This window comes from Aegilops tauschii, chromosome 6, assembly GCF_002575655.3.
Source record: "Aegilops tauschii subsp. strangulata cultivar AL8/78 chromosome 6, Aet v6.0, whole genome shotgun sequence".
In the NCBI taxonomy this organism is placed as follows: Eukaryota; Viridiplantae; Streptophyta; class Magnoliopsida; order Poales; family Poaceae; genus Aegilops; species Aegilops tauschii.
The window spans coordinates 370195903-370204360 of record NC_053040.3 but is presented as its reverse complement, the minus strand read 5'-3'; the positions used below and the strand labels follow the sequence as shown (position 1 = coordinate 370204360).

Below are 8458 nucleotides of genomic sequence, written 5' to 3'. Positions count from 1 at the left end.
AAAGTGTTGGGAACTCTAAGTCGTTTTTGTTGGTGGGATGGATACACCTCCCAAAAAAAATTTATCTCTAAGTTTTTCGCTTTGAGCTCTGGCACCTCTACAAATCCCTACTTCCCTCGGCGAAGGGCCTTTCTTTTACTTTATGCAATTTTTATTTTTGAATTTGAGTCTCCATCTTCTCTTATAAAAGCACCAACTAGGAGGCAATATGATCGTACTTGAGTATTGGGTGTAGCTAATATGCGAGTGTGTTTCATGAATGGATCAATGGTTGAGCATGATGGGCTAGGGATAACTTACTTTAGCGTTGATATTTTGAAAGACATGGTTGTTTGTTGATATGCTTGAGTATCTAAATTATCATGTCAAAACTAGACTATGCTTTGAATCACATAGAAGTCCAAATGTCCATGCTATAAAGAAAAGAATATGATATGACATGTTAGGCAGCATTCCACATCAAAAATTCTGTTTTTATCACTTACCTACTCGAGGATGAGTAGGAGTTAAGCTTGGGGATGCTGATACGTCTCCAACGTATCTATAATTTTTTATTGTTCCATGTTGTTATATTATCAATCTTGGATGTTTTATAATCATTTTATATCATTTTTTGGTACTAACCTATTGACATAGTGCCAAGTGACAGTTGATGTTTTCTGCATGTTTTTTACATTGCAGGAAATCAATATCAGACGGAGTCCAAATGCCACGAAACTTTACGGAGATTTTTTATGGACCAGAAAACACGTAATGGGCCCTGGCTGCGCCTGGAGGGTGTCCCGAGGAGGGCACAACCCACCAGGGCGCGCCAGGAGGCCCGGGCGCGCCCTGGTGGGTTGTGCCCACCTCGGGTGCCCCCCGGACCGCCTCTTTGCTCTATAAATACCCCAATATTCACAAAACCCTAGGGGAGTCGATGAAATATTCATCCAGCCGCCCAGAGTCCAGAACCACCAGATCCAATCTAGACACCATCTGTGATGGGGTTCACCACCTCCATTGGTGCCTCTGCGATGATGCGTTAGTAGTTCTTTGTAGACCTTCGGGTCCATAGTTAGTAGCTAGATGGCTTCATCTCTCTCTCTCTGAATTCTCAATACAATGGTCTCTTAGAGATCCATATGATGTAACTCTTTTGCGGTGTGTTTGTTGGGATCGATGAACTTTGAGTTTATGATCAGTTATATCTTTTTATATCCATGAACGTATTTGAGTTTCTTTGATGTCTTTTATGCATGATCTCTTATAACCTCATATTTATTCTCCGATATTTGGGTTTTGTTTGGCCAACTTGATCTATTTATCTTGCAATGGGAAGAGGTGCTTTGTAGTGGGTTCGATCTTACGGTGCTTGATCCCAGTGACAGAAAGGGAACTGACACGTATGTATCGATGCTACTAAGGATAAAACGATGGGGTCTGTCTCTACATAGATAGATATTGTCTACATCATGTCATCATTCTTATTGCATTACTCCGTTTTTCCATGAACTTAATACACTAGATGCATGCTGGATAGCGGTCGATGTGTGGAGTAATAGTAGTAGATGCAGGCAGGAGTCGGTCCACTAATCTTGGACGTGATGCCTATATAATGATTATTGCCTAGATATCGTCATGATTATTTGAAGTTCTATCAATTGCCCAACAGTAATTTGTTCACGCACCGTTTGCTATTTTTCTCGAGAGAAGCCACTAGTGAAACCTACGGCCCCCGGGTCTCTTTCTCATATATTTGTCTTTGCGATCTACTTTTTCCTTGCATTTATTTTCAGATCTATTAAAGCAAAAATACAAAAATATGTTGCGTTATATTTTATTTGTGATCTATTTATTCAATCTATTACAACTTTCTCCCGTCCGCACACTGTTTCTGGCGCCGTTACCCGAAAGGGATTGACAACCCCTTTAACACGTCGGGTTGCGAGGTGTGGTTATTTGTGTGCAGGGGCTGTTTATGTTGTGTTGCTTGGTTCTCCTACTGGTTCGATAAACTTGGTTTCATATCTGAGGGAAATACCTACCGCCGTTGTGCTGCATCATCCCTTCCTCGTTGGGGAAATACCGACGTAGCTTCAAGCGACATCAGAGCGTGACATCGTTGCGGAACGTGTACCTGTGGCTGAATGAAGACATGGACGTCCTCGATCTTTAGTGGTTCGTCCCCTACGGTGCCTTCAGTGAAGGGAAGTTGAACCATCTGGTGTTCTTCTTCCAACATCTGGCGGTGCGGTTCAGGAAGTTTCACTAGGAGGCGCAGGAGGCAGAGGTGGATCGGGCGGCGCGCGCGGTGGCACGTCATGTCCTTGCCGGTGTCCACCACGTTTCTCCCCACTTCCCGGTGGAGGCTATACCAGAGGAGCTCGATATGGACGACTAGCGCAGGGCAGAGCGCGTGGTGCGCGAAGTCGCGGAGGTGTTGTTTCTGTAGGAGAAGGAGAACGACTTTGGGGAAGCCTGAGCTCCCCTCCTGCTTCGGCTTCGTCGTCTTCGGCTTCGCCGTCATCCTTTTCTTTGTATTTCCTTTTTAGCTAGTAGTATGCCGCCCCTTGTTTCTTGTGACGGGGGCAGAAAAAGAAGATGGGCACGGGGTGCCCGTTAATCTGGTGGATCGGTGTGGCCGAATGTAAGCACCGGTCCACCCTTTAAAGTATGAACGAATATGCTTCAAGTAGTACTTACATTCCCTAAAGTGCCATTTATTTTTCGCATGATTTCTAGTTCCTGTACCTATGCCTTGTTTCGATCAGACTATACTCCGTTTCGTAGTGCCTCAACCGTAGTGCATTAGGATCTCTGCCTAAACCACGACCACAGAAAGCACTTCTTCTAGAGTACACGTGCATCTTTAGAACTATCACAACTTATATCCGAGCAATGCGTTCGTTGTTGCAATCAGAAGTCCTAAGAAATGCTTCTTCACGAACAGGGGAAATTTACAGGAAAAAGTTTGAAAACCCAGGCCGAACAAAATTGTAAAACCGAGATGTCATACTTATCTCTGTTTATTTGGTTCATGCTCAGATGGATATGCAAGGTTGCCCTTCTGCTTCCCAGGGCCTGTCCACGATGTAGTATTTCGCTGCCTCAAAGGTTTAAACAAAAAGGCAGAAAAACTTTTGGTTTGTGTTGTGTGTCCACAACACATCCGTTAGTTGTGAGCATAATTCATAAAACATGCAACATGATGCAGGTCATGAACATAGCTACCCAATGCACATCATAAGCATGACTACACCTTAGCATGGTAATTCACATGACATTGCAAGATGCTTGAGTCTAGTTATTTGCTTTGTAGATAAGTTGTTGCCGGCTGGAGCGGATCCAGTTGGCGCCCTAAGGCCAGGGTAGAACTTGCGAAGATGGTACTTTTGTAGGTTTTCAATGTTTCATGAATTTTGCATAGAGTTTCCATCTTTGATTTCTAGCCAGACAACAACCAGTCTAGTAGTAACTTAAACCACCCTAAAAGGTAATCGATCACTATCCATGAACGCGGCCGGATACGTCCGACATACAGGGGAATGGATTAGCTACGTCCACTCGTAGATGATGGGCGATTCATACCCAAGCTGGCCAAATGGGCCGGGCCAACCAGGCCGACCCGCGAGCACGGCCCGCCATGGGCCAAGCACGACACGGGCTAAACGGGCCGTGCCCGGCACGCGGGACGCCCTAGGTCGTGCTTGGGCTGCTAGGCTGAGCACGCGGGCCGCACGACACGGCCCGGTTATCTTTTTATATTTTTTTGTTTTTATATATCTCCATATGGCCTAATACTAGCCCATTAGGTAAAAATAGGCCCATAAATACTCAAGAGGCCAAACAGCAGATGGGCCAGCGGGCCTGGCGTGCCGGCGGGCCGGCCCGATTAGTAGTTGGGCCGTGCCTAGGCTACATGCTACAGCACACGGGCCAGCACGGCACGGCCCGTCGGAGCATGCCGTGCTAGGCACGATTACAATGGGACGGGCCGTACCGTGCCGAGCCGGCCCGTTTGGCCATACATTCGATTCCAGCGACGCCCACCTTATTCGGGAGAACCTATAGGCCGCTCGCTGCGGCGAAATTTCGGCGCTTCACACAGGAGCGGCTAACGTGGGCCGGCCCATTTACACTGGCACGCGGCGGAATGTTCCCGAGTTGAAAAATCGCAAAAAAGAAATTAGCGCTAGCACTGTAACTCGAACACGCAACTTCGCACTAATTGGCCTGCCGTGCAAACCACTGCGATGTAGACATTCTCATGTTCAATTAGCAGCGCGACAGTTAAAGACTACAGACAATTTATTGGATCGAAGCGACGACCTCCTACAACTGAATTTTTCGAAATTATGAATATTTTCTTCAAAATAAAAACACTTTCCGAATTTTCGTACAAATTTTGTAAAACAGGAACATTTTGATGATGTGAACAAATTTGAAAAAGGGGAACATTTCTTGAATTTGTGAACAAAAAATAAAAATGTTTATATTTTTAAAACTTCCAGAACATTTTTTGAATTTGTGAATTTTTTTGAAAAACATGAACTATTATTGAATATGTGAACAAATTTGGAAAGCTAGAACATTTTTTTCAATTCCCAAACATTTTCTGAATCATGAGAACAAATTTTGAAACGGTGAACAATATTAAAAAATCCTGAACAAATTTGGAAGCGCGAACAATTTTTTAAAGAACGAATATTTTTTCAATCTTGAGAACATATTTTGAAACGGAGAGAAATTTTGAAAAATTCCGAACAAATTTGGGAGTCCGAACAATTTTTTAAAGCACGAACATTTTTTGAATCTTGAAAACATATTTTGAAACGAAGAGAAATTTTGAAAAATCCCGAACAAATTTGGAAGCGCGATTTTATTTTGAATATGTGAACAAAAAATTGAAATTCATTACATTTTCTTAAATTTCGGAAGTTTTGTACTTTTTTGTGTAACGAGAACAAATTTTGAATTTTGAGAACATTTTTTGGAAACACGAACAATTTTTTTTATTTTTTTAAAGGAAGAGAAGAAAAGAAAAGGAAATAAAAAAGAAAATCATAAACATTTTGTAAAACTACGAACATATTCTGAAAAAGAAAAATAAACTTGAAAAAGAAAGTGAAACAAGAAACAAAAAACGAAAAAATGAAAAAGAAACAGAAACGAAAAAAGAAAAATAAAAAAACAATAGAAAGCCGAAAAAGAACCAGAAAAAAACGATACAGGAAAAAAACCGGTTCAGGGAACCTTCTGGAAGGTTCCCAAAACCGGTTTGGACGCATTATGTGTCAGCCGGCTGTCGCTCGCTGCGCTGCCCCTGTGCGATCGCTCGACAGTTTGCCGCAGCGAGCGGCGAATAGGATTTTCCACCTTATCCTGCTCCCTATCCCTCAAAAAAAAAAAACCTTATCCTGCTCCCCTTCCTGGCCACTCCATTCGAATCCTCCCCGCTCACGGAGCTGCCACCAATGGCGCTCCCTCCTCCCTTGCTCCCGCGCTCTTCCTGTATTTGCAGAGGCGTCACCAGAGCCACCCCGTACAAATCCGTGGAAAACATACCGGATGCCTCCACTGCCCCCTCCGCCACAGCGCAGCACTCGCTGCTTCGCGCCCATACGCGCGCCGGCCGAATGCAGCCCGCGCGGCAGGTGTTCGAGGCAATGCCGCCGCGGGACAGGTCCCTCGTCGCTTGGACTGCTATCATGTCCGGGTACGCCACCCACGGCCCCGCCTCCGAGGCGCTGCTCCTGCTGCTGCGCATGATGGAGCGGTCACTGAGGCCGGACGGGTTCGTCTTCTCAGTCGTGCTGCGCGCCTGCGCGGCAGTCGGGAACCTCAGATTTGGAAGGCAGGTCCACTGCGCCGCTGCGAAGATGGGCTACGTAGATTCTGACCTCTTTGTGGCAAACGGCCTCCTTACCATGTACGCGAGCTGCCAGTCGCTGGGTTGCGCTGAGAAGGTGTTCGATGGCATTGCCGCACCTGATCTGGTTTCTTGGACCTCCATGCTCAGCGGCTACACTGAAAATGGCTGCCATACCGAGGCGCTAATGTTGTTCGTGGAAATGATCCATGCCAGTATTGGATGTGACGCGTTCACTCTGTCAGTTGCACTCAGGGCAGCTTCTAGTTTGGCCAACCGAAGTTTGGGACACCAGCTGCATTGCTGCATCATCAAGTCAGGATTCTCTAAAAGCGGGTTCTTGGAGAACTGCCTGATCGAGTTCTATGGGAGGTCCAGGGAACCACAGCTGATGCAGAAGGTGTTTGATGACATGCATGACAAGGATTTGGTTTCTTCCAATAGCATCATCCAGTGCTATGCAGATAACATGTGTGATGATCAGGCTTTGTCTCACTTCCGTGCTATGATGTTTGAATGCTCGGAATGCGATGAGTTTACATTGGGTAGCATTTTGCATGTTGTCACCAGAAGAGGAGCTTTTGGTTATGGAAGGGAAATACATGGCTACCTCATTAGAGCAGGTCTAGACTCAGATAAGCATGTTATGAGTGCTCTGATGGATATGTATGTCAATTGGGCTACTCTTCATAAGGGACAATGTATGCTACCTTTGAGAATGCTAAGATACTATTTGCTGGTCCAGGGAAAGTTGGATCACTTTATTGTGGCCACTAGTTTGAGGTTGTGCGCTTTTGATCAAGATTTAGCAACAGGAAGGATGTTACACGCCTATGTTTTGAAGTTCAACATGAATTCAGATCCCTTTGTCACTAGTTCACTGGTCGACATGTATGCTAAATGCGGTTCTGTGGATGAATCACATGTTCTCTTTTCAAGAACCAAGGATCCAGGGACAGCCGCATGGACTGCGGTAATCTCAGGCAACTGCTTGAATGGTCAATTTGAAAGAGCAATGCATTTGTTCAGGAGGATGCAGTTGGAGCATGTGCAACCTAACGAGTTCACTTATACCTCTGTACTTACAGCATGTGTGGCTCTTGGGGATGTCGTAGGTGGCATGGAGATCCAGGGCAACTCCATCAGAACTGGTTATGGAACCAATGCTTCTGTTGTGCAAAGTCTTATAAGCTTTTACTTAAGAGAAGGGCAGTTCAAGCAGGCCCTTAAGCTGTGCTTATCACTCTCAAACCGTGAGATTTCTTGGGAAGCACTGGTTAAAGATTTTGCTCAAGGTGATGATCACGTTGGAATACTTAATCTTTTGTGTGTTATCCAACGTTCTGGTGGGGTTCTTGATTATCCAACTTCATTACACATCTTGAATTCTTGTGGAAAATTGGAACTCCTTCGTGAAGGGCTTCAAGCACATGCCTACCTTACAAAGCGTGGCCTTGCTTCTGAACCATGCATCAGCAATCACCTTATTGACATGTACTCCAATTGCGGCAGTCTCAAAAATGCATTGGATGCCTTCCGATATATGTCTGACAAGAGTGCATCTACTTGGACCTCAATAATCATAGCTCATCTAGAAAATGGCTGTCCAGAGACAGCCATTGACTTGTTTGTGCAGATGTTAAGAAGAGAGAAAATACCAACTTCGATTGCATTCTTATCTGTGCTGAAGGCCTGTGCAGAAATCGGCCTTGTAAGTGAAGCCTTCCAGTTCTTTGTGTCCATGACCGAGGTTTACAAAATAGAACCTTCAGAAGGTCATTACTCGCACATGATTGAGGTTTTGAGTCATTCTGGTATGTTCAAGGAAGCAGAGCATTTCATTGATAGTGTGGTCCCTTTGGAATCTAGTGCTTCAGCCTGGACTTTACTTTGTTCTGCTGCCAAACAAAATGGAAACACCAAAATCGTGAAGCTTGCAATGGACAAACTCGCAAGCCTTGCTCCATGTGATTGTCGAGCAAATGCTTCACTGGGAAATGTCATCCCCATCACTGACTATTTAATCAGGCGGCACCAGTGTAATGAGTGACAGAGTGAGTATACTCTTGCCCCTCCTGGTTTATCCAAAGGGAAGCATGCCTTAACTTGTCAGATTGTAGGTTGCGTGGAGTGCCCAGTGACATATGAAGTGGACATTATGAATTTAGAACTGTAAACTGCTGTATATTTGTATACTAGCTAATATGTTGTGCAGTTTCCACAAATGTAGATAATTTCCGTTGTGTTATACCCAATTTGAAAGGTATGCCGTTCTTTGCGTGTTTCTGGTAAAAATATAGTGGTTGAATGGTACCGCGGTTACCAATCACAATATTTTTCTGCTATGCAAGTTAAAGAAAATTTTATACTGTAATGGTTTTGTCAGTGATCAAACGGAGGGTGTGTTCGAATCATTTGAGGTTTACCAGGGTCTGTTTAGTAAACCAAGAATGGAAGATTACCTTTTTCTAAAGGAATGCCATCATGGCTGCTCTATTGCTCCTTAAATAGTGCTTACATCGTCGACAAGAGCAGGATCAGCATCAGCTTCTCTAGCTAAGACAATGAGCTACTGTACATAATTTGCCTCCTGTTACAAGAGCTATA

The 8458-nt window shown here is 44.5% G+C and overlaps 1 protein-coding gene across 1 annotated transcript; it reads left to right on the top strand.

Annotated features, from left to right (window-relative positions):
* The first annotated feature begins 5303 nt into the window (after positions 1-5303).
* On the top strand, positions 5304-8106 carry LOC109741378 (pentatricopeptide repeat-containing protein At4g13650). The gene has a single exon (XM_020300459.4). The coding sequence runs from the start codon at positions 5457-5459 to the stop codon at positions 7899-7901; it is 2445 nt and encodes an 814-aa protein (XP_020156048.1). The 5' UTR covers positions 5304-5456; the 3' UTR covers positions 7902-8106.
* Positions 8107-8458: the final 352 nt, after the last annotated feature.

What these genes read in the sequence shown, in the direction of transcription:
- LOC109741378 (XM_020300459.4), top strand. Translation starts at nt 5,457, where the DNA reads ATGGCGCTCCCTCCTCCCTTGCTCCCGCGCTCTTCCTGTATTTGCAGA.